The sequence below is a fragment of the Zalophus californianus genome, chromosome 3 (assembly GCF_009762305.2).
Source record: "Zalophus californianus isolate mZalCal1 chromosome 3, mZalCal1.pri.v2, whole genome shotgun sequence".
Classification (NCBI taxonomy): Eukaryota; Metazoa; Chordata; class Mammalia; order Carnivora; family Otariidae; genus Zalophus; species Zalophus californianus.
Window position 1 is genome coordinate 107812615 of NC_045597.1, and position 26099 is coordinate 107838713.

Consider the following 26099-nt stretch of genomic DNA (forward strand, 5'->3'; position numbering starts at 1 on the left):
CTCTTGGGTAACCAGGTGCATTGTCAGTGAGCAGTAATATGATGAAAGAATTCTTGTTTTTTTTGTTGTTGGTGTTTTGTTTTTTTTGTTTGTTTGTTTTTGCAATAGGTCTCTACAGTGTTCCTAAAATATTCAGTAAGCCCTCTTGTAAACAGATGGGTACTGTCATCCAGACTTCACTGTTCCATTTACAGAACACAGGTAGAGAAGTGTACCGTAATTCTAAGGGTCCCAGGATTTTCGGAATGGTAAATGAGTATTGGATTTAACTGAAAGTCACCAGCTGCATTAGTCCAACATGAAGTCAGGCTATCTCTTGAAGCTTTGAAGTCAGGCATTGGCTTCTCCTCTGTACCTATGAAAGTCCTAAATGGCATCTTCTTCCAACAGAAGGCTGTTTGGTTACACTGAATATCTGTTTAGTGTAGCTACCTCCATTAATGATATTAGCTAAATCTCTGGATAACTTGCTATAGCTTCTATCAGCACTTGTTCCTTTATCCTGCACCTTGCAGCTTCCTCACATCTCAGTCTTCATAGTATTAAAGAGAGTTAGGTTCTTGTTCTGGCTTTGGTTTTAGTTTAACGGAATGTTGTAGAACATTTGATCTTTTATCCAGACAACTAAAACTTTCTCTATATCAGCAATAAAGTTGTTTCACTTTCTTATCACTCATGTGCTCACTGGAGTAGCATTTTTCGTTTCTGCCAAGAACTTTTCCTTTGCATTTACAACTTGGCTAACCGGTGCAAGAATCCTAGCTTCCAGCCAGTCTTGGCCTTTGACATGCCCTAAGATTAATCATTTCTACCTTTTGATTTAAAGTGAGAGACATGTGACATTTTCCTTTCACTTGAACACTTAGAAGCCATTGCAGGGTTATTTATTAGACTAATTTCAATACTGCTATGTCTCAGGGAATAGGGGGGTCTGAGGGGAGAGAGACAGAGAGAGAGAGAGAGATGGGGGAGTGGTCAGCTGGTGGAGCAGTCAGAACATTTACATATTTACCAAATAAGTTCACTGTCTTATATGGGTGTGATTCATGATACCCCCAAAACTAGGACAAGAGCCCATCAAATATCACTGATTACAGATCTCCATAACAAATATAATAATGAGAAACCATGAAATACTGGAAGAATTACCAAAATGTGAGACAGAGACATGAAGTGAGAAAATGCAGTTAGAAAACTGACATCTAGAAACTTGCCACTAACCTTCGGTTTGTAAAAAATGAAATGTATTCAAAGTGCAATAATGCAAAGCACAATAAAATAAGGAATGCCTATGAGTTGAAAACCTTCTGGAAGGGATTTATTAATCTGAATGCCATTTAAAACATTTCTGATTCATGGGAAAAGGTGAAAATATCAACATTCACAGATGTTGGAAGAAGTTGATTCCAACTCTCATGGATGACTTTAAAGGCTTCAACACATCAACGGAGGAAGTAACTGTAGATGTGGTAGAAACAACTAGAGTCCATTGATGTGGCAAACTTCATCACTATATCATTTTAAGAAATGGCCATAGCCACCTCAGCCTTCAGCAACTGCCACCCTGATCAACCAGCAACCATCAGCATTGAAGCAAGACCCTGTGTCAGCGAAAGTTATGACTCACTGAAAGCTCAGGTGTTAGTTAGCAATATTTGACAATAAAGTGTATATATATACATATATATATTTATAATAAAGATTTATTTATTTATTTATTGTTAGAGAAAGAGAGAGAGAGAACATGAGCAGTAGGGGTCAAAGGAGAGGGAGAGAGAATCTCAAGCAGATTCTGCATTGAGAGCAGAGCCCCAAGTGGGGCTTGGTTGGATGACCCCAAGATCGTGATTGAGCTGAAATCAAGAGTTGAAGGCTTAACTGACTACACCCAGGCACCCCAGCAATAAAGTGTATTTTAAGCAAGTTATGTACATTGTTTTTTTAGACATGGTGCTACTGCACACTTAATAGACTATAGTAGAGTATAAAAATTTCCTTTATATTCACTGGGAAACAAACAAAAATATTTGACTTGTTTTATTGTGATATTCACTTTATTATGGTGGTCTGGAACTGAACTGTATATGTCCAAGATAAGCCGATATAATTCAAGGGGAAAAAGTTGGAAAATTGAGCTTGTGTTTATCAAAATAATTACCTTGAATCTCCTTGCAATTTTGTGTGAAACTCATCCCATGGAAATAGGTTGGACAATATTGAGAGTCCCAAAATAAAAGCTCAGGCCTAACACAGAATGGGATGGAACACTGAGATGATAATTTGCATAATTCACACATTAGAAGCATTTTGTCTCAATTATCTGTAGTTTAGGAACAAATATCTTTATGCATAAATTATCTAAGTACCTGCTGTAATTCCCAGTGGCCTTTTGTGTGAGTAATCACAACCATAATGCACCCCTCCAAGTTCAAAATTTTTGTGGAGATACCCTTGATAATTCTAATTTAGTCAGTTATACTCTTCTTACAAACTAAATCCTCAAAGCTCTGAGAGAGTAAAACTTGCATCTGATACAGAGAAAAGTTTAAAAGAAAGCTTTATTTCATTTTTGAGTGTCTTTTTAAAAAAGTGTTGTTCCTGTTCAGAACTTCAGGGGCAACTAAGTATCTCTCTTTGTGATAACAAAAGCAAACAATAAAAAGATTATTTTCAAAACCTGCATGTGTATGTCAGTAGAATTCAATGATGTCATCTTTCCTCCTGCCAGACATAACTCTTTGTTTTGTTTTGTTTTGTTTTGATGTCCATGAAGGAAGATGAAATACTTGACCAGTTCCTGAAATTAGTTGAGAGGAGACAAATAATAGACTGGGTCTAATGAGGTAATTTGGAGAAAATATGGGAGTCTTTTCTTGAAGTAAATTGATGATTCCAAGGAAAGATAGGAAACTGTGGAAAACACACTGACATAATGTGAATTAAAAAAAATGGTAATTCTCAAAGGAGTAGAACAAAACAGTAATAATCAGCTCTTATACTGGTTTTACTGAAGTTGTAAGTAACTATGCTAAAGCAAAAAAAAATAATAATAATAATAATTTCAACTAAGAAAGAATTGATATTAACTATTTCTAGGTAAAAGACCCCCAAAACTCTATGCTGGGTACCATGGATTTGCTCTATCAATCTCATTCTGTTTTCTGTCCATTTGAAGAGATTGAAAAGCCTTAAACTATCTTTGCCACACAAACTCAAAGCTAAGTTTTTGGAAGCTAACTGACAGGCACTTGGGAATTTGGAAGTAAAAGTGGGAGGTTATTTTCCTGCCCATTTTAATATTTTGGACTGGGAAGCACGATTGTTGTAAATAAGACATTTGCTTGGAGTAGTGCTCAGTGTCTGTCCTCCAGGTCCGTGACAGGAAGCAGTGTGGACGCAGCAGGAGTGGCCTCGGCTGCATCACAAGCCTTCCTGCTTCCAGATTGCAGCTGGGGACGTCCAGTCTCCAGTTACCAGGGCTTCAAAGGCAGCTGCCAATGCAGCAGTAGCAAGAGAAGTAGGTTTTTACTTCCAGCATAGTTCTGGTACAGAGAATCATGGTAGCCTCTAAAGTTCTGTGTTGTCTGGATGTCTTTTCCAAAGGCACAGTCTAAAATTCTCTCCTCTATGTCTTCCAACAATTTTGAGAGCATTCTGTATTAAAGCCCTTCCTGATTCAAACAGTGAGGTATCTGTTCCCTGCACAGAACCTGGACTGATGTACCAAAAATTATTCAGAAAAAAAAGTCTTCTTTCAGACATGGTGAGTCTACTATAAAGGAGAAGTCAGACACTTTATAATAATTTTGATTTCATCTACCTCTCACAAGTCCAAACAAATCATCAATATATTTTTAAACAACACAAACAACCAACTAAGTCTTAAGGCCAGGTGAGGTATTTCATATGGATAATAAATTGTTCTTACCAGTTCAGATAATTTGAACTGTTTTAGCAAGCCACAAGGGAAACAGTAAAGGTTTTTGTTGCTATTATTGCTGTTGTTGCAAAATAACATCTCCCAACAACAACAAAAATTAAATAGAAGCTTCTTTGGCTATAGAGTTATTGCCTTTTTGTGAATTTTCAGGATTAAAAACACTCTCTAGCACAATTTTAGGATGTGTTTTATTACATGGGAGTTTTTGGAAAATTAGTCTTAATGTTGACTAGTAGTACATAGGGCTTCCTTACCATTTAGTTTTGGAAATATAGCATAACCACCTATTTTTGAGTGAAACTACACTGAATAATAACACTTAATATAGAGAGATAGATACATCTTCTTTAGCATCACCTTAAACAGGGAGATTGAAATGCTATGGATTAATTCTCACATTAAAATAACAAAAGTTGCTAAGAAAACATAACATTATCAAGTAAATATTGTCATTAAGATGATAACGATTTACAGAATATCTGAAGCCCACATTTAATCATTAGATTTGCAATTTCAGGGACGCTGTTTGAGTTGTTCACCAAAGGATTAGTAGGCTTTAGAGAATTATTTCATGTTTACCAGACTCCCAGGAGACCAAGAGTTCAACCAGAATGTCAATGTGTCAATTTACAACTACTGTTAGGATGCTCCAGTGAAACAATTACTAACAGACACCCTCCTAACAAACTTTCCCCTAGAGGAATTTATGGTGAGAGACCAAACCTGAAAGTTATTTGTTAAGCACAAAATCAAAGCAAAGGCAATTCCATATAATGGAGTTGAGGCCTTCTAAGTTTTATGAGGTACTTAGAAAATTATCAGGACTACACTATGGAATGCTACCTTTTTGAAAACTAGAACACAGTATATGTTTTTCTTTAATCTAGACCTGTATTTCATAAACATTTTAAAAATCCTTCACTATCTATATTATCATCTCTTTATTTGACATTGTTATTTTTTTATTTAAATTCAATTTAATTAACATATAGTATATTACTAGTTTCAGCGGTAATTTAGTGATTCATCAGTTTCATATAACACCCAGTGCTCATTCCATCAAGTGCTGTCCTTAATACCCATCACCCAGTTACCCCGTTCCCCCACCCACATCGCCTCCAGCAACCCTGTTTGTTTCCTATAGTTCAGAATCTTTTAGAGTTTGTCTCACTCTCTTCCCCTGTGTTCATCTGTTTAGTTTCTTAAATTCCACATATGAGTGAAATCATTTGATATTTGTCTTTCTCTGACTGACATTGTTCCTCTATCATCAAAATGTTTTTGTCTCCATATTATTCCTAACTCTGGAAAAAAAATGTTAAAATTTAAAAGTTACCAGACACTGTCTATATTATAAAGTTAGTACTAAAATATACTCTTTGCTATCATCCTCAACCACAAATGATCTTTTAGGCTAAGCCTTTTCCTGGAATGAATTTCACATATGTGCAAACCTTTATTGCATATCTAATTCCTGTCAGCTCCAATTCTGAAACAGACTCTGGTGTTGTTACCATAATCTCAGAGTATGTGGTATTTGGACCCTATATCCTTTGTGTGCAGACTAAAAGTAATTGGGCCATTAGGAAGAAAAAGCTAGAAAACTGTGATTATAGGAAGTCTCTATAGCTTCTTGCACACGTAGCTTGTATAGCTTTAGTTACAAAGACAGCAAATGTATAAGAAAGTGATGAGAGAATCCAATCTGAGTGATTCTCCCTAAGACCTTTAAAACAATATTTCTCAAAGTGGATAACATAAAACCCTAGATATTTGGGATGTTAATACATATTAGGCATATATACACACTCATACCACCTCCTTAGAAACAAATATCCAAAGAAACACACTCACAGACACACCCACAAAAATATCAATCAAGTGTTCAGTACTCAAGTAAAGGAAATCCTGGGCTACACAAAGTAAAACAGGTACTTTACCGAAGGGTTTTGAATAATCTTTAACATGCTATGTATGCTAAGTCTCCAATAGGTTCCATAGCATGCAAAATTTCCTAAATCCATTTGACGACAAAATCATTTTTCCAAAAATGTCTTACAGAACTGATGTCCCAAGGAACAGGTTTTAGGAACTTGTTTTATAAAGAGACTGAAGTGTACCTATTATGAGTGATTAGGTGGAAGAAAAATAAGAAAGGGATAAAAAAGGGGAAGAAACAAATATTCCTCCTCTCTCTCTCTCTCTCACACACACACACACACACACACACACACACACACACACACACACAAAGGAATATCTCAAATTACAAGAAAAACACAAAGTAATGGAAGGGGAAAGTATGTTTAAATCTGGGCAGGATCTTAGCCGTTATGTAAGTTCTTTCATTTTAAAACCATTTGCATAAGGTCAGGTAGCCAGTTAATGAGAGCTAGGACCATATCAACTCACCATTCCTTTTACCCCAAATATTGTGGCGATAGAAATATAAACCAGTGTTAAAATAAATGTACGTCACAAGATGTTAGAGTCTGAAAAAAATAAAATTAAAAATTAAAAAACCCAGAATCTTAATCAAAAACTGAACTGCTGCATGCTAGTTTTATTACTTTGCTTAATTATGCTCCTTCTTCTCACTGTCCTTAGAGTTGATGCTAAGTTCTTACTGTAAATGTGTCTAAAACATTAAAAATTTCTAATGGTCAAGGAATAGGAAGGGAAAAAAAATGCCTATTTTACTTGACATAAATTTTTTAAGGAAATGCAAAATAAAAAGAAATAATATATTTATAGAGAAAAAAATTATCAAATAAACGCTAAGTCAGAAATTATTTTACTAGGGCTACTTGCCATAAAAATAATAGCTTCTTTTTTTCCTTCTCTTTTCTCTCCTTCCCTCACTTCCTTCTTCCTTCTATCACGATAGAGTTTATTAAGACAGAAACAGGTCTCAGTAATTAGATGTCATGGATTTCAAATATAGTACATGACTTATTTATTCATCATGAAAAGAGCATTTTAATTTTCAAGTTTCAGATTGGTAGATTAGGAAAACCTGCCAAAAATTTTGTTCTACTTGATGTATGGCATCATGATGGAATCATCAAGAGAGTCCCACTTTGATTATTAATATCCATAATGAAACAAGCAGACATGTGAATCTAGACAAAAAATACTATGAGAATAATGATTTAAAAATTCTATATAACATGAAGCAAAATTTGTAGGGGAATACATTTCTAGTGTGTAAGGTATATTTGACCAAATTCATAGGAAAAAAAACAACAACTGAGGCTTAGCACATGTTTAATATCTGCTTTGGTGAGTTTCAAGCATGTTGCCAAATGACAGTAAATAGTAATTTAGTTCTTTACAGGCTGACAACTGAACTAACAATAACTACAAATTTATAGAGGAAAAGAGTGCTGAGAGTGTTTTTTATTCTTCTTTTCTTTTTACCAGGCGTTCAGGACAGTCTTTTATGACTGCGTCCTGATTGTAAATCAGAATGGTTTACTTACTTCAAAGTATAAATTCACCTAATGTTAATGTAAAAATTAAGACATAATTTAATATCACTGCCTACAACATTAAGCATATGGTATCAAAAAGGGAATTCTGAAAGTTCTCTGGAAATGTGTCCTCAGATCAACATCTTTGCTAATTTTAACTGTCTCTCTCTTTTTTTTTTTTTTTTAAGAACTCAATGGGTGGCCTGATCACTTTGCTAAAATTCCAGATCCCAGCAGGAATATGTGGTTTTAACTAGCTACACACACACACACACACACACACACACACACACACGTCATAGATATTATTTGTGGAAGATGTGGGAGGTTCTTTGAAAGCACCGGTATTTGCCTTTCTAATGTAGAAGAAAGAACATAAGATTTAGCTGTCCCACGTCTGCCTTTGTTCTAGCCACTCAGGATTGTCTAATATATCTGCGGTCTGTAGCTGAAATTTTTTTCTACAACAAAACAGAAAGGACATACAGAAATATGATGTGTATCCAGTGAAATGAGATAGAAAATACAGATTTTAATATTTCACTAAAACTGTTTAAATAAACCATTATGCAAATTTTAAATGCAAGTAAGTTTGACCTGTAACGATTGCTTTCCTTCTCATTTTTTGAAAAAAAAAATTTTAATATTTTTTTTTTTCAAAAAAGAATGCTTTCCTCAGGCAAATTCAGAAAAAAACATTTATGGAAGAGTGGATAGTGACAGGTATTCAGGCATACTCCCATCAGTTCATTATTTTTGTTTATATGGTACAGCAGATATTTTATGTAATTATACATGCAAGGAATATTCAAACTTCATTATCAGCTCAAAAATTGTCACAATGAATGAAGAGCCCACCATATCCAATGGCAGCTATTCGCTGACATGTTGATAAAATACATGGTTTACAAGCAACGATAGAGGAGCCCAGCCTTGCTCACACCTCTCCTCTACTCCCATCATTAAATTACTTCCACACATTTAATCACTTTTTTCTACAGTGACTGAAATTGCGTAGCTTAAATCTGACTTTATTTATTTATTTTTTTAAAGATTTTATTTATTTATTCATGAGAGACAGAGAGAAAGAGAGAGACGCAGAGGGAGAAGCAGGCTCCCAAGGAGCAGGGAGCCCGATGCGGGACCCGATCCCAGGACTCCGGGATCATGACCTGAGCTGAAGGCAGACGCTTAACCATCTGAGCCACCCAGGTGCCCTTAAATCTGACTTTATCTGACTTCGTCAAAAAACATTTATCCTAATTAGAAGATTTCCATTGTATTTATTATTTATAATTCCAAAATGAATGTTCTATTCAGGATTTCAGTGAATTGTTTAACAAAAATCTCTTTTGTTTTCTAGATTTGCCAAGAATTGTCATATAACTCAAATGTAATCTAAGTTACAAATTATATTCTATAGATGTTCTAATGTACAATTGCTTGACCATCCCTAGATGTACTAAAAAAATTTAAAAAAATAAAAGTTGTTTTAAAAATACATATTACAGAAGAAATTGCTACTACTAATAGAGCATGTCACATGTAGAAAAGTTGCTTAAGTAAACCTGGAAAATAATTTTACCTGGCAACTTAGTGAATATCCTCACTGTTTGACTGCCAGTATTCATTCCATTTGGGAAGGACAAATGCATTTGGATTAGTTAAGGTAATCACTAACATGGCAGAGACTGGGGCCTTTTTTTGAACAGTTTCCAACAGCTGGCTCAGCCAATGGCTGAAATACTCAAGTCACACAGCAGTACTCCTTGTGTAGGTAGCCCTTGTTATTTACTATTTATTAGGAATTATCATTTTCCATAGAATCATTGAAAATAGCCAGTGTTTACTGCTTTTGCTAGGCATTTTCATCCAGTGTTGCAATAAATGGCTTTAGCAATTGTTTTATTTATGTTAAGAGGATTTTCAAAGCATTGGATTCGATTTGTTAAACATTTATTTATGTTCATTTAACTATATACAATCATACCTTTATATTCCATTTTTTATAATTTTTGCAACTGATTCATTTAATATAATCATACTTATTACATATTACATGGTATTATTTTCTTATGTTTAATAAAGATTAATAACCAATTCCTTTAACTGTATGTCAAAAATATTAATAAAATATAATTATTGAATCCAAATCACCAAACATTCTACATCTGAAAACTACATTTATTCTTTCAAAGCACTGTCTTTTTTTTTTCCTTCTAGCCTGACTGCACATTTTTTTTTACTTTTCTACCAATTTTTATGTTAGCAGTGTTTTCAAGAATAATTTTTTCTGTAAATCATAAAATAAATGGACATATATTGAATTTCTCATGCATACAGTTTCCCCAGGCAAGCACAGATAAAATTTATACTCCTATTTTGGAAGGGTGGAGTTCAGGAGAGAGAGAGAGCGAGAGCGAGCAAGCACCAGTACAAAAGAAGGGACTTTTTTGTTTGTGTAACAATGTGATTTCAATTTACAGTAATATGAAGGAAGTACAGTTGCTAGTTTGTGAATTTCTGGCTTGAGAAATCAAAGTAAATCAAAATCACAAATCACTCTTTTGGAAGATGCTCTTTTTTTGGAAAACTCTGATTTGCTAAGAAAAAAGTCAACAAACAGAGGTAGTTGTTACCAATTATCATAAATCTAATAGTTTTAAGGCATTTTAACAAACACTACAGTTGATGAGCTTATAATTATCAACCGTTTCTTGCTTTTTAAAAATCTCACCTTCACTATCACATTGTGAACTATCACTCAGTGTCAAATTACAATTCTCATTTAGATGACACTGTAATAAGCATTAAATAAAGAATTAAAATTAACTGTAACTTACTACTTACATAAACAATGAAACTATATGTGTATGTGTGTGTATATTCAAAACAGGTAGTGAATACATTTATTTAAGCATATTCATATTTGCATATATAGGTTTCCAATAGCCAAATACTATGCTAGAAAAATCTAAGAATCCTGTTTACTGATCTGTAAATGAGATCTTTAAAGGATGATATATAATATGAATTGAAATACTCACTGTGGAAGGATTGAAGAATATTGATTGTCCACTCATCTGTTAAACTTCCTGTTTTTGTTATCTGGATACATTTGAGCTGATTTGAAGATTCTCTTGATTCAATCCAACAAATCATGTCTTCATTATAAATAAAATCCAGAGTATGAATTTCATTCCCATTGACTGAGCTCAAGGTTGCCATTTTACTTCCATTGAGATAGAAAACCTCGATTGTTTCAGAATTTGCAATTAACAGCATAGGCAACCTATCTGTAGGTTCTGGAATAAAAGAGAAAGAAAGAAGTGAGTTCAATCAGAGGCAATTTTTTTTCACAATTTTATATCACTTATTAAAACTTATTCTTATATTTTAATGCATCTTTAAAACAAAAAAAATGCTTGCAAAAGTATTTATTAATAATTCCTATATATGCTTCACTATATATTTCAGTTCACTTCTCTAGGGAAAACATAGACCACTGAGCACTTGTATTCTCTATTTTCTTAGTTGTAATGTGTTGTGTAAGTGTGAAGACAATGCTATTTACTTTCATTGTTGGTAAATTAAGTAAGTTCTGTTAGTTGTTTTTTGGCTTTGTTTTGTTTCTTTAGCAATGTGGATGGATCTAGACTGACCTCTCCATACAGACTTATAGGCTTCCCTTGTGAGCAAGGGCATGCCTTTTTGAGGTGGATATATGAAGCCAGAAATGGATTTCTCTGGAGTGAAACATGCAAAGCTCATAGGCCCATACAAGCAGCACCTGTGATTTCAACCACACTGGCTCCTTGACTGACCCAAATTCCCTTGGTGACTAGATTATAATTACTGAGCTACTTCTTTCCATGTTCCTTCTTTATAGTCAGGAAAATAAGATTATAGAAATAAAAGAAATCTGCTTGATATTACTTTTATAACAATTCATCTTTGCTTATGTTAGGATTAGTGAGATTTTAATGAATATGTAGTAATTGACCAAAATTTCAATGCTTGCTAAGATTTAAAGATAACAGTAAAATTTCAAGTAAAATTAGTATTGAAAGAGTTCAGTGATACAGTCATAATCAGAGTAGCTTCTGTGCTAATTAGGAAATAAAAATTTGAAAATCTTCAATTCCTCTTTTTTTCTGCCTTACATCCGAAGTATCAATAAATATCTTTGATTCTGATGCCAAACATATGAGGAATCCCACCATTCCTCAGTGACTATTACTAACTACCACCCTGCTCCAAGCTGCCATCATCTCTCAACTAGATCATTCCAAGAGTCTTCTAACTGGTTTCTCTGCTTTCATCAATGCCCTCCTCCTCTTTAGTCTATCTCAACTCGATAGCCAGTTATACCTTTAAAATGTTAATGTCAATTAAGTCAGTCTTCTGCCCAATTCCTCAAAAAGCTCCCATTCCAATCAGAGTAAAAGTCAAAGCCTTCATAATGCCCTATAAAGCCCTCCATGATCTAATTTGTTACCTGTGTGACCTCATTTACTTTATTTCCTTACTACTCTCACCCTTGCCATTTCCCTCCAGACACACCACCCTTCTTACTGTTCCTTGAATGACAAGCCAAATAAGCTTCCATCTCAGAAGCTCTTCCTTGTTCCTAATCACCCCCATATACATCAGAAGGCCTGACTTGCTCACCTCCTTTATGGTATTATTTGAATGTTACCTTTCTGGTGAAAACTTCTCTTACCACTTTACTTTGTAAAAATTGCAAGCTCCTACAAACTCTATATACAAACTCCCTATAAACCTTCCCTGCTTCATTTTTCCCTTATCATGACCAAACATTGTATATATATATTGTTTTTCTGATTTGTTATTTTCTACTTCTGCTGCTGTATCTCTAGTATTTAGAATCTAGTGGTTATTCAATAAAAATTTCTGAATACCTACAATGGACATGGAATTCTTGCAGAGTAAAGTTCTTTAGAAGCATTTGGTGAAATGTTACAAAATAATTTGGTTTTCTTAACCGATGAATGGAATCCAGAGAAAGACTGGCTAACAGAAAATTTCATAAACATCATTTGATCATTCAAGAAACTGACACTGAACATTGTAAAGGTAGGACAAAAGCAAATATGTATATTATGAGTAATATAATTAAACAAGTCTCAACTTTTAAAAGATTATTTAATGGTCTTCATCGTTTCTGATGTGAGTAAGGATATCAGGCTCCTTGTGTTTTACTCAGATAGAACAGCATTTAGATTTTTACACCCTAAGGAATCAACTCAATCAAGGCATAAAATTCTTCTCCACGTTCAGAGAGACACTAGAAGTTTTTGACTTAATAAAAACATCAAAACAAACAAAAATAAACAACGATAAAAAGTCTCAGTGAGATTATACAATTAATTAACCCAACAACAAAGAAGTCTCTAAAATGCTGAGATCATTTCCACAATAAAAAGTTCTCTCAGAAGAATTAGTAAAATCGTGGATTATCTCTGCTTGACATAACCTTGTCACAGGACCACATCCAAGCTTGGTTAGCTAGTTGCCTTCTCTCTTAACCTCTTAAATCCATCTTGAACCATGCAATGTTTGCCTTTGTCATTCCCTAATTTGGAAGTCCAGACTTAGTCCCTTTTCAACACTCCTAGCTCTGTTGTTTTCCAGTTGACTTTAGCACTCCTGAAACCTGTTGGATCATATATTTCTCAGGTTATGAAGGGGTCTTAGGTGGCTGTGTTATGAGGTTAACAGATATATTGCCAGTCTGTCAGTGCTTAATTTGACAACTGAAATGATCTATAGTGAAACTGCCTCTCATTAAAAAGTGAACCACTACTGAAAGTTTCTTTGCTTCCAAGTTTTATGAGAAGTCCAGATGTAGACAATAATTTCTTGACTGGCTACCAGTCAGTAAATTTACTTATGTAACAAACATTCTTTGGAGTGAGTCTATAATATGAAGTGACACTGATTCCCCTTAGAAACTGAGATGAAAATGAATTAATGGTCAACACAGGCAATGCTTACTTGACAGAACTGATCAATCTGATTTTTGTAGTTGCTTTTTGAGTGACTCAGTTGATTGTTTTAATGCCAAACATAACAACCACTGATTTTATAACTTCTGTTTAAAAGAAAACCAATAAAGCGGATGCTTCATAATTTGAGATAGTTTGATTTGATAATGGTGACTTTAAAAATTCAAATGACACACTGGAGGAAGGATACTTGTTAGTTGTGATGTGCTTCATTGAAATAATATTCATGTGTCTCAGTTAATTATTAACTGTGATTTCCCTCTTTACACAAATAACAGAAGACCTACTTATGGTGGTGGGAGGAAGCCGGTGAAACACAGGAACCCACAAAAATAATCAGGGGCTAAGGATATAAACCTTTTATTCTTCCTACTTCATGAAAGCTTGCATAGGTAATCTGCCTCAACCCACACCATGTCTGATCTCCAGTGTGCATCATTACCTCAAGTTTCCACATGCCGAGGTAAGAACACCATTAGCTTGGGTGACAAGGATATAAGTCTGATCAGAATAAACGTAATGTTCTTAAAAAATGCCACCCTTAGAGTCAGTGGACAGTTTTCCCAAAGGAATAGTTGGAAAGCACATTAGATGACTTTAGTTAAAGGAATACCTACATCAACACTTAGTGAGAAGTGATAAGTACTAAGTTTCCATATAGAAGAGATCAAAACATGAGAAAGCCCTCAATGAATATTCTAACTTAAAGAACCAAGACTTAGCTTGAACAAACCTCTCCAACAGGCTGTCAATTGTGTCATGCTGGGGGAGGAAAATTGTCCTCAGCTTCTTCACCATTCACCATATGTCAATGGCATAAAAAACAGGTATTTTTCTCCCAAACAGTTATAAAGATGTGTATTTATGCTCTGTATGGTCAGAAAGTGTTTTTTTCCTATCATACATGTTATATTAATCAGAGCTACAATTTTTGAAGACCAATTAGAAAACTGAATTAAAAAGAGAAATTTGGAAACACGGAGAAGCTCAACTGACTAGATTCATAAAAATGCCTATTTAAATTCCAAGCCACTATAACCACATCCTTGCAAACATATCCTTATCCTCTCATAGTCAGGGGCACCTGGGTGGCTCAGATGGTTAAGCGTCTGCCTTTGGCTCAGGTCATGATCCCAGGGTCCTGGGATCGAGTCCTGCATCAGGCTCCCTGCCCCTTGGGGAGCCTGCTTCTCCCTCTGCCTGCCTCTCTCTCTCTCTCTCTCTGTCTCTCATGAATAAATAAATAAAATCTTAAAAAAAAGAATATACTAAATGTATATGTATGCATTTATAATAATATGATTTTGACAGATGGTTAATTCTAAATGAATGTTTTCAGAGTGAATAAAACTTATTTTTCAGGTTTCTTTTAAACTTCTTATTCTTCTATTCAATTCTAAGAATATTAGTTCAGCTGTTTTTCTTTTACACGACTAGAATTATGGATTGTTACACATAAATATAAACCTAATAAATATTTATGTTATAACAAATGTATGTACATGGATATATATACACATATAAATGTTTATTAACTAGTTACAATGTGTTCTAATTTCTCTGCAATTGTGAGCAATTATCTCCACTGAATGAAGCTCAGTAGTTGTACCTTAATATGTGTTGAGTCAAAGACGAAAAAACAAAACAAAACAAAACAAAAGACAAAAAGAATCTCAGGTTTAACTGGATAAAAGTTAAATAATGACTCACATGTAAAATATATAAAATGAAGGGTCAGAGGAAGACTGAATGTGTAAAAAAACAGAAAACTATCATCTACGCAACCCAAAGAATTGGTTGTTAACAAATACAAACTTGAAATAATTGAAAGAGGAATTTTAAAGTATTACTTTTAATTTATCATATACAAATTGTATAAAGTCTTTAAAAATAAAGAAAACTGGATGAAGTTAGAAATGAGAAGTAAAAATGCTAAAATGCAACCTGCCATAAGAAGGTGAACCCAATGGGAAACAAAATGAAGAGCAATCAGTGTAAAGAGACTATAAATAGAAAAAAAAAAGTAATTTGTGCAAAAAACAGAAGAAGAATACGAAGTATTAGGAAATTATCTAGTTTAAAAATTGAGGAAAAGCATTATTCAAATAATAGAGGTCAAAGTCAACCAAACCAAACAAAAATGTGAAAGAAGTTAAGTAGAAAAAACAAACAAAAGAAGATACGGGGTTGAATTTTTTTTCTTATCATGTCAAAAATATACATGGCTAAATTTGTTTCTCTATTTCCCTCAACTATTTTTTAATGGAAAAATATATTTACTGAACTGAATAACATTTAGAATATCATGCATTATATCCGAGGAAAGTATTATATCACATTTTATAAAAGTAAAAATAAAATACGAACCAAATGTGGAAACATTAAACTGCATTAAAAACAACATTGAGCTAAGCAAAAAAAAAAAAAAAAAAAAAAAATGCAGGGGCGCCTGGGTGGCTCAGTCGTTAAAGGTCTGCCTTCAGCTCAGGTCATGATTCCAGGGTCCTGGGATCAAGCCCTGCATCTTCTCCCTCTCCCACTCCCCCTGCTTGTGTTCCCTCTCTCACTGTCTCTCTGTCAAATAAATAAATAAAAAATCTTTAAAAAATGCATATTGCTACAACTCTGCTGTAATCTATCTGAGCACTACTTGTCTCGATGTATTTATGCTAAACTATTGTTTGGATGAAAATGCTTTATTTATTGTATTTTTATCTTATTATTTAGTATTTATAGATCTAAGGTATCCAACTAGAATCTGAAGATCAGTAAAACAGTCTGCCTTTAAGAAAAATATAATCTAGTAGAAAGATTAAGGTGTATATACAAAGGTCTGTATTTTTTAAGTCAGGTTGGATGCCTCTTATAAAAGATATATAATAGCATTGAGTTTCAAAGAATGGTTAGCTATATCTTATTATGGTCTGAATGTTTGTGTCCCCCCAAATTCGTATGTTGAAATCCTAATGGTGATGATACTAAGGGGGAAGGCCTTTGAGAGGTACTTAAGTCATGAAGGTGGAACCTTCGTGAATAGGATTAGTACCTTATAAAGGAGTCTCCGCAGAGATCCTTAGTCCCTTCCATCATGTAACAGTACAGTAGATCTGTGACCCAGAAGTCCTCTCCAGGCCTGCTGGCACCCTAATCTCAGACTCCCAGACACTGGAACTCTGAGAAATAAATTTATATTGCTAATAAGCCACCCAAATTGTGGTATTTTGTTACAGCAGCACAAAGAGACTAAGACATATCTATTTAGTAGTGTCAAAAGTTCTTTAACGCTGATGGCATTTGATTTCAGCTTTGCCCTATTGGAGGAACAGAAATTGCAATGTAGAGATGGAAATGCAGTTGGAACAAATGATTTTGCTGAAAGCATAGATGTAAGAGAGACTAGAATATGTTGGGAAGATAGTGACATCAGTTTTCAGTTTTCTGGAGGGTAGAGCATGCATGAATGGTGGAAGTACTTCATAATGATAGTAACATAGCTAACCCCTTTTGAGTATATCTTAGGAGCCAGACACTATAATGCATGCTTTACATTTATTAGTTTATTCACAACATACCTATTAATCAGGTGCTAATATTATTCACATTTTATAGATAAGAAAAAGAAGTTATATACAGTTTAATTAACTTGCTTAAGATCACATAGCCACTAAGTGAAAAGACCTATATTCAAACTCAGAGCCTGCAGTAGCTGAGAAAGTATATTGAGGAAAGACTGCATACATAGGTCATTTGAATGTCAAGATAATAAACTTATTTTTAATTCAGGGTGCAATGGGAAACCAATGTAAATTTTAGAAAGAAAGCATAATGTGATCAAAACTGTGTTTTAAGATCAAGCTGGAAATGATACTTAGAATACTATATGGGTGAGTAGAATATAATGGGTGGATATATTTCCCATTGAATTTTTTAAATTGTTTTCACTTTTACTTTTAAAGTAGTATGGTATAATTCTGGGGTGCCTGGGTGGCTCAGTGGGTTAAGCATCTGCCTTCGGCTTGGGTCATGATTCCAGGGTCTTGGGATCCAGCCCAGTGTCAGGCTCCCTCAGCAGGGAGCCTGCTTCTCCCTCTGCCCCTCCCCCACTAGTGCTTGTTTTTTCTCTCTCTCTCTCTCTCCTAAATAAACAAATAAAATCTTAAAAAAGCAGTGATACAGTATAATTCATATCAGACAGGAAGGTAATAAATATGTAATGCTACCGCATTCTAGAGTGCGGTTGGAAAGGAGTTAGGGGAAAGGAAAAGGTATCTTTGCTCTTGTTTAGATTGACACAGTACATAAAGAATGGCCATGTATGCCAACGCAGTACATAAAGAATGGCCATGTATGTATTGGAAGCAGGCATCATTAGAAGAAATGTAAGCCCCAGAGAATCCTTAGAATATACTAGGTTCTACATCTTGTAAATAGACACTGTTATCAATCTTATTATTTATTTATTTGAGAGAGAGAGAGAGCAAGAACAAGGAGGGGAGGCAGAGGGAGAGGGAGAAGGAGAAGCAGACACCCCACTGAGCAGGAAGCCTGACCGGGATTTGATCCCAGGACTCTGGGATCATGACCTGAGCCGAAGGCAGACACCCAACTGACTGAGCCACCCAGGCGGCCCTAATTTTATTTTTAATTATAAAGAAGACAATCCAAACTTTTTCAGAAAAACTTGTGGACATAGGCTTTGGATATCTGGATTACTGATACAGAGATGCTATGTTAATTTCTCAGAAAATAGCTAATAAGAATCTAAAATAGGTGGTGTTAAGTTCTTAAGTAGAGATGGATTCGTGTAATGAATTAGAAGTTCTCAATGATGTAGACAAGAAGGGACATGAAGTCCAGAATTATGCAGAAATTTTAGAGTTGGGTAATGGGGAGAATAATGGTGTTATGAAAAGAAACAGGAAGGCAAGTAGAGTCAGCTTTAAGAGATGATGCTGAATTTAGTGTTGGCAAATTATTAGTATTGTTTTGTGCTTTGTAATCTTGTCTTTGGCATCATAAAAACTCATCAGGTAAACTACTTCTCCACCTGCATTAACCACAGACTTCTAAACAGTTTGAACTTTTTGTTATTTACATCTTTTTAGTGAAATGCAAGTATTTTCTTTTAGAGTATATTTTAATTTGAAGTGTTATAATTGAAAAGTGATGAGATATGCTGTTTCTGAGGAAAAAAAAAGATGATTTTACAAAAACAATTAAGGTCAGTAATATCATGCTATGCATACACAAAAAAAGCTTTTTCATTTTGCAAATGAACAGCTCTCACAATTTTTTTGTTCTTAAAGAGCTGGTCTACCAGAGCAAGGAAGTATTTCCCCTATTATCTGGAAAATCTTACTTGGCACATGTTCAGCATTCAATAAATGAATGACACGTGGAGAGATGCTTGAATATGGACTCTCCAATGTTTCTAAAGGTATTTTACTGAATTTGCAAATTTAAGAATGATAATGTATTTGAATTTCAATAAGTAAAATGAAATAAACAATGCACTGTGATTTTTAATCAAGGAAATGAAAGAAATTTAATTGATAACTAAAGGGTTATATTAGTAAATTTCAAACTCTCAGAGGATAATTCATTCAAATTTTAGGTTATTGCGTGAATATTAGAAGTAGCAGATGGTCCAGGGATGTCAATTAACATTAGTTACTGAGAGGTGGCCACTTTTAATCTCTTCACCATCTTTCTAATTGTAGGAAACAATAACTATGTTAGCTATAGAAATACTTTTTCCCCCAATTCAGATATGCCCACCTAAGTTATAAATTGCTAATAATTGAGTTCAAAATGTAATAGATGTTGGACCATTCTAAAATTGCCTTTAAATAGCTCTTATTCAGAAATAGTTCCTGTTCGAAAAGATGGGTCTGTAAAAAAAGTCACATTTAACTTTTCCCCAAGAAAGAAAATACTGTCTTAGTATTTGCACATTTATTTACTCATTTGACAAATATTTTTTTGAATATGGCTAGCTTCTGTCAGGCACTGCTCTAGATGCTAGGGATATAGCAGTTAACAAAACTATAAAAACCCTGTTTTCATAGAGCTTACATTTTAGTGAAGGAAGCAGACAATAAGCAAACAAATACTATTTAATATTGTTTGGCAGTGATAAATTCTATGAAAAAAGGTAGAGCATTAGTAGTAATCAGGATGCAGGCTGCTCCTTAAAGAGAGTGGTCCAATTCAGAATAACCCTAAAAGTTTGAATCAAAGGGTTTGAGAGAAAGAATGGGGTCAAGGATAACCCCAATGTTTTGGCTCGAACAACCGGGTGAATGAGTGGAAGGTGACATATACCACTGTCAAGGGAGAGAACTAAGATTTGGGGACATGAAAAGTTTGATATTTCTATTAAATTTCTGAACGAGATACTGAATTGAGTTTCAACATCTAAGCGAGTTTGGTGAAACAGTGAAGTCAGGGCTGATGATGAAAACTCACGAGTCTCAGTCTCTAGATGTTTTATAAAAACATGGAAAAGGATGTGTTGTTAAAGTCATGATACAAGATGAGAGTACTTAGGAAATCAATAAAGGAAGAGATGTCCAAACAACTGAACACTGGGTCATGCCAAAAATAATGAGGATAATGAAGCAAAATAAACTGAGAAAAAAATTTCCCAGTAAGCTAAAAGGAAAACTCTAAAACTCTAAAATGTACTACTTTAAAAAGGAAAGCATTCAAAGAGGAGACAAGGATAAATTGTGCTAAGGATTGGTAACTGAGTGATTAGGCAACTGTGGAGATTACTTGTAACGCTGACAGTAGAGGTGTAAGTGAGTCATAAGAATGTAAGACCAGAAGGGGAGGAAGTAGAGAAAGAAGAAAATCCTTTCTGTGAGTTTTTCTATAAAAGGAAAAGAAAAATGCAGTGGTAGCTGAAGAGGAATAGAGGTTTAAAGAAAGTTGTTTTGCATCATCTTTACAACAAGCTTGTGTACTCATGGGAAAGATCCAGCAGAAGTCAAAATACTGATGATTCAAGGAACAGAGAAGACAACTGTATGAGTCTAATTCTTGAATAGGCAAGAGTAGATGAGATTGATGCAGAGTTGAAGGGATTGGCCTTAGATAGGAGCACAATGTATTCTTCTATTCAAACAAGAGGAAGGCAGAGTGATTAGCTCTAGATACAGACAGATTGGTAGATTTAGTAAAGTTCAGGGTGAGAAAGTTCTCTTTTGATTACTTCTACTTTCTCAAGTAAATATGAAACAAAATCATCATCTTAGAATAAGGAGAAAGAGAGGTAGATATATGAAAATTCATTATCTAGAGGTGGGGAAGGAAAAGGTGCTTTAATGTATTTCACTGTTTTCTGACAGGGCTGCCAAAGATGTAAACATACAGCCTATATTTAACACTCCAATTTTCTACTTTGCTTTTAAAAAGACAGGTTAGTTCTAAGTACTCAGTAGTGATTATATAACAATCTTCTAGCTACTTTACTAGCTATATCGTTTGCAATTTGATGGTATATTGTTCTAAACTTCTAAAGACTATTAAGATATAATTTATCTAATAATTTGGCAAGTGTTATCTGTCATAGAAAGCACAGATGGAGGCTCTGTGAGTCCTCATGCTAAGAAGAAATGCTCACACACATTTAAAAATGCAATCAATACAAGGAATTTTCCTTTCTCAGGGCTAAAATGACTCTAAGCAGCTTGACTCAGGAGAATATGCTGAATATCAGTCATCAAAGTCAAGGAGAAGTATGGACTCTAGGGGGAGGAGTGCCGGAGAGTGTCTAACTGTGGTTATTTCTTTGTTGATTGCTATTGATACAGGGGATACCTTGAAGGCATTCTTATTAGAAAGGACAAAATATTCTCTTTTTCCCTTTATTTTTTCCCTGAGGCTTTCAATAGCTATATACTTCTACTTTCCCAAAACAAAGTAATATATATACACACACATACATATATATCCTGATCTCATCTTAAAATTAAACAACCTGTAATTTCTATGAATTTAAATGTGCCTCATTTGTTTTTAATTTTCATTATATGTCCAATTTTGAGACCAAAAAAGGGAGTTAATTGGAGAGCATGTATAATCTATCACATATTCTAAATGGAGAATTTAATTAATAGTTCTATAGCTACTCTACAAAAGTTAAATAGTGTGATAGAAATTTATACCTATATGTTGTGCCATTTGTAAAAATAAATTTTATCAATTGTCAAGTCTAGAGCCTATAAATGTGGCCATGGGATTTTTTATACCCATACAAAGAAGTCCTCAGCTAGATTGAAGTTATGATGTTAAGTAGTAAAGCAAATGGAAGACATGCATTTTTTTCTGTGTCTGATATTTTCTTACACTCTCGATAAATCAAAGGTGTCATGACACAAGACACCATGGTTACGTTCTCTGTTTAAGATGTCAAGCAAAGTGCTAGACTGTGAAAATAATGTCCTCTAGCAAAAGAAAAAAAAAACAAAAAAAAAAACCAAAACACACATAGAATATTCATGAGTACCTTAATACCTCAACACGACATACTCATTAATAGTATTTGGGTGGAAAATAAGTGATATTTAATTTGGGTCATGGAAATTCTATCAGAAATCATTGCCCTGTTCTGTCATGGAATGTGATTTCCAGCTAAGTAAAGAGCCAGAAAAGATATAGGGTATGAATAGTCCAGGAAATAGAGAAATATATTCAATGGCCAGGCTAGGTTTTCAAAGGCAGCCTGGGAAGCTCTAGTATTTCTCTTAGACAGAGATTTAGGCAATACTGCCTGATTTAGGCAATACTACAAGAGTAGCTTGTTCTGCAACTGTATCTGCATAGTAAGCACACTAGGATTATATGTTTATCTGAAGAGGGCCTTGGTGGAGAGGGCCAATTTATGGAGATTATGCACATCTTCCCAAGCCATTCTAATGTCAATACTACAGCAAAGGTAGCATGAGTCCTGAATAACAGGACTAGTAAAATGCCTCACTGTTTTGTTTTTTTTTTTTAAATCTCTTCCAGCCTCTTGGCATTCCTTTTACTAATTCTCAAAATCTCAGTCCCCTATTCTGCTTCCTGAATGTTCACAAAATTGTTTAAAGCATCTAAAACAAAACAAAACAAACAAAAAAACACAAAACCCAAACATTTACCAAGCACATACTCTGTTCTAGGCACTGAGCTACTTCTCTGCCATTTACTGTTTACCATAGTGTCTATCATTTCCTTCATGTATACTTGACTGAGTAAAGAACAGCAAATCTGGGTTACTATGGTTATGGTCCCCTAGGCTCACTCCTACCTCACAGTCTCATATACCATCATGTCATCAAATACCATTCTCAGTTATGCCTCAATAAAATGACAAATTGTGCAGGAACTAGACCTTTGGACTACCTAAAAATAGTAAAAACTATGAATAGTGAATCTTCGCATGTCAAGACATAATCACCTATCATTCTGCAGGAAGCCATTCTTAGCCAGATGGTATACGGAAAAAATCTGGTCCACCAGTCTCATAAATTACCAGGGTTACTAAGACATAATATGTCACCCTTTCTATGAATACTCACATTTTAATATAGAGTGCTTTAAAAAAAAAGGAAAAAATAAAGCAAGGCAATTATATTGTAATTACTGAATTCCAAACATTTCAAGTGGCTATGGGTACTATGATACTCTAAACAAGGAACTCTTCCTTCTCTATACAGGCACCTACCTGCTTATTCTCCCCACAAGCAAAACCAGAGAACCAGCCTTGGCAGAAAACCATGAATGATTCCTCCACCTTCTTTTTTTCTTTTTTATTTTTTAAGATTTTATTTATTTGACAGAGAGATACATATCGAGAGTGGGAACACAAGCAGGGGGAGTGGGAGAGGGAGAAGCAGGCTTCCCGCGGACGAGGGAGCCCGATGCGGGGCTCTATCCCAGGACCCTGGGATCATGATCTGAGCTGAAGGCAGACGCTTAACAGCCTCAACCACACAGGAGCCCTTCTTTACCTTCTAAAAGAAAACTTTAGCATATACATTAGATAATAATAGAGTTGGAGGTTAGATGTAAGAGCCATAGGACATTAGATTTTGCTTTCTTTCTTTCTTTTTAAGAATTACAGCAAAGAAAGCAGTGAAGAGTATGAAGACATTCCCTAGCATCATCTAGGGTTGTACTTCCCTGGATTATACAGGGATTATGATTTGTATTTCTTACACCTAAGAGTTCCATTGCCTAAATGATCTCCCCATCGTTCCAATCAGTGAATGGCACAGTATAAACTGTAATAGAATCCTAAAGTTATTTAATGGTCTCTCTTCTCTCACTTCTCTAGGTGCTACATGGCAAAGAATCACATGCTCTCTCTCTCATGGCACCACTTACTTCAGCGCCTCTACACAGATGAGCATATATGTATTCAGTGCTCTTTATTCCGGGACTGCTTTAGTGCAATCAGTAGAGTCCTATTGGTCTTGCAGAATCAGAAACTGGGTTAAGTGCTTGCCTTCGTCACGTGGCAAGTGGTTAGGAGACTGAAAAGTACAGTCCAATGAGCCTGAATTTATCAGGAGTGAAACTGGCAACAGTTCATAAATTAGACACCCTTGGCCATTACTTTCATTTTTACAGGTTCTGGTAGACCCACTTGTAGCCCTGGGTGCCTATATTTAATGTATATTTCTACATCAAAATTGGTCTAAATCAATTAAAAGAAGGTAAATTAAATTAAAAAAACTTTTCATTTTCAGATTTGACAACTCTCTAGAGCCCCAATCTCAAAAAAAAAAAAAAAAATATATATATATATATATATAGAGAGAGAGAGAGAGAGAGAGAGGGAGGGAGAGGAAGTTTTTTTTACTGGATACATATAGATATTTTAATAATTATTTTTAAAACCTTCTTTTCAAATGAGAAATACTAATGTTTAATTCAAAAATTATTAGCTTTTAATGCATGCCCTATTCCAGTTACGAACACTTCACCATGACATTCATATTCCAGTATGTCTCCTCTTACACGGTACTATCAAGTACTATCTAAAATTATTTTTAAATGCACATTTTAAATTTTTTTCTACTTGGAAATTATTTATTTTGATATCAAATGGATAGTTGGACTAGATTACCTTTAAGTTCCTCCCAACCCTGAATGATTGATTCTACATTTCAGTAGTCAGGTCAATCTTACGAAAGGTAGAAAAGAAAAGAATTTGTCTGCATTGCATGAATTACCAGGAATGAAAAGGCCTCCCGCCTTACATTAATTTCTTTCCCCATCTGCCACGAGGTCTAAAATCCCGCCCTTATTAGAGTTATTTCTTAAAGGTACTCTTAAGGCTTGTGAATTTTATTTGGATTTAGACATTATGTTACAAAGGAGGGATAATCATTTAACTTAGATTAATTTACCTAATTACTATCAATTGTTACATTGATCTCACAGGCGAGTTCTAGAGTGAACAGTTGGGGAGTAACCACGATATTATTCTGTGTTGAAATTTATAAGCAGCTTCCTAGCCAGTTGACTCTGCCTCTCTCTGCCTTCGCATAAAAGGCAACTTCTCCTAAGACCCTTTTTATTTTCCCATCTATCATCTAGTAAGGCCTTTGCAGAGCTCTCCTCTTGAGTCTAGTACTAGCTTCCCATTGTATCCTTCGGGCTTGATATTTCTTTCTTTCTTTCGTTCTTTTTTACTGTTTTTCTAAAGCCTATAGATCTTTTACACACATACACTGTTCTGGGCTAGCTATTCTAATCTCCCATTGTTTCCCACGCTCCCGACTTCTGAGACGCCCGGAACTCTGGCTTGACTTGGAGAAAAAGTCAGGTTCTAGAGGCCAGTAAGATAGGATTATAGAGGAAGGAAAAAGTGGGGCCAATCTAAGCAGCCAGGTAATGGAAAGGGGGAATGGCAAAGCCTTAAGACAAATGTAGTTTAATTTAAAACCTTCTTCTAGCCCCCGTCAGTTATGGCAAAACTATAGTATGATAAAATCTCCACAAAAATGTAAGGCTGATGCATCAAATAAAATTTTACATATAACTGAAGCCAAAATATCCTCTGGTTCATTTGTTATCAATTTGAGACAGCTAAAACAAAACTGATAGTTTTCCTTGTGAGTTTGTACAAATACATTGGTTCAAATATCCAAGTGACCTTTAGAACTAGTCAGTATGTGTTTTAGACTTGTGCCATTTACTGCATTACTAGCAGCTCATTTTTCTAAAACCACAAACCCCAGGAACATTCCCATAAAAACTGTATTTTTTAAACTCTGTAGGCCAATACTGTCATCAAGCCAACCACCAACAGGTGGAGGCTTTTATATGTTCTGTTATCAATTCTAGAGTCATCAAATCTCCTTGATTCAGCATTACATGCATTTATTATCATGTACCGTCCCTCTCTGGTTACATTCTGCTATTGGCAGATACCTTCTCCATGTAGAAAGAGAGGAAGTGCCTCTGTACAGGGTTTATCACATTATACCCTCCCTATATAGCCACAGCGATCTATTGTGTGGATCAATAGAAACAGCAAAGAACAAGCTTTCTACTTCTTTAGTCCATCAATATTTTAAATCAGAACTCTCAGTGGTAGGGAAAATGAACATACAATCTGATTTAAATTTTCTCACAGATTGCCCCTGAAACATAAGTAGA

The 26099-nt window shown here is 34.7% G+C and overlaps 1 protein-coding gene across 1 annotated transcript in view; it reads right to left on the bottom strand.

Moving 5' to 3' along the window:
• LRP1B (LDL receptor related protein 1B) overlaps nt 1-26099 on the bottom strand; it is a 1883216-nt gene that overhangs the window by 986013 nt on the left and 871104 nt on the right. Inside the window, 1 exon segment of the mRNA XM_035726875.1 lies at nt 10461-10718. Within this exon segment, the coding sequence (XP_035582768.1) occupies nt 10461-10718 (258 nt within the window).